Source organism: Acyrthosiphon pisum, unplaced genomic scaffold (genome assembly GCF_005508785.2).
Source record: "Acyrthosiphon pisum isolate AL4f unplaced genomic scaffold, pea_aphid_22Mar2018_4r6ur Scaffold_21939;HRSCAF=25335, whole genome shotgun sequence".
Lineage (NCBI taxonomy): Eukaryota > Metazoa > Arthropoda > Insecta > Hemiptera > Aphididae > Acyrthosiphon > Acyrthosiphon pisum.
In genome coordinates, this window is record NW_021771458.1 from 1,013 (window position 1) to 1,981 (window position 969).

Genomic DNA, 969 nt, shown 5'->3' on the forward strand with positions numbered 1-969 from the left:
TAATGGACGGAAAACTGCTAGCTTTTACTTAGTTGTACGTCATATCAAAGACCGAGACAACAATAATTTGTTCCTAACTCCAATAGTCTTACATTTTATACTTTGTATTATATTTCAAAACCAATAATTTTTGTTATTTAGGCTGTACTAATTTGTGGGGAGATAAAGTATTGAGAGCCGGTTGTGGTGCACATTTCAGAATGAAAATAATATCAGATGTCAGCTGGAGCTTTTTGGAAAATATCAAAGGTCAAGTCTGTTTAGCCGATAACAACTATGTGGGCAATATTGATTATTCAAATATCAATGAAAACACAAATGTAAATGTTTTTAGAAAAACAGCTCCAATTGAATTACCAATAGCTCCTTACTATGAAATAGATTACTGTAAAATAACTCCTTTGATACTCATTATTGGAGGTGAGACACATGGATTGAGTGATGAAGGGTACGAGTTCGCTAGATCAAGAAAAGGTATCCGCTTAAATATTCCACTTGAAAATGGAATAGAAAGCTTAAATTCTGCTACAGCTGTAGGTATTTTATGTTTTGAGGCCAAAAAACAAATGTTAAGTTTAATAAGAAGTGGAGATGAAATCGATAAAATTGAACAAGTATATTAAGATAATAATATTATAGTTTTAAAATGTATTTTATATAAAATTATTTTAATATATAAATAAATGAAAAAAAATATTAAGTAGATATAAATGTTTTGAATTTATATAGTCTATTAACTATTAAAGTTTAGTTACACAAATAATATTTTTCTTTAAATTTAAACCTGTAAAATATGTGTTAATCAATTGTTTATTGATCATAGTCTATTACAGGGGTCACCAATTAATATTTTTGGATGGCCACATTAGGAATCTGAAAATTTTTCGAGGGCCATTAAAATTCTAAGTACATATTTTCAACATATAATAGGACAATATAGGTAGGTATTATTTTAAAATTGGATGTAAT

General features: G+C 27.6%; 1 protein-coding gene across 1 annotated transcript; it reads left to right on the forward strand.

The window, feature by feature from the left end:
- Positions 1 to 64: 64 nt before the first annotated feature.
- Positions 65 to 703, forward strand: LOC100569722. Its single transcript, XM_016804740.2, has one exon. The coding sequence runs from the start codon at positions 201 to 203 to the stop codon at positions 621 to 623; it is 423 nt and encodes a 140-aa protein (XP_016660229.1). The 5' UTR covers positions 65 to 200; the 3' UTR covers positions 624 to 703.
- Positions 704 to 969: the final 266 nt, after the last annotated feature.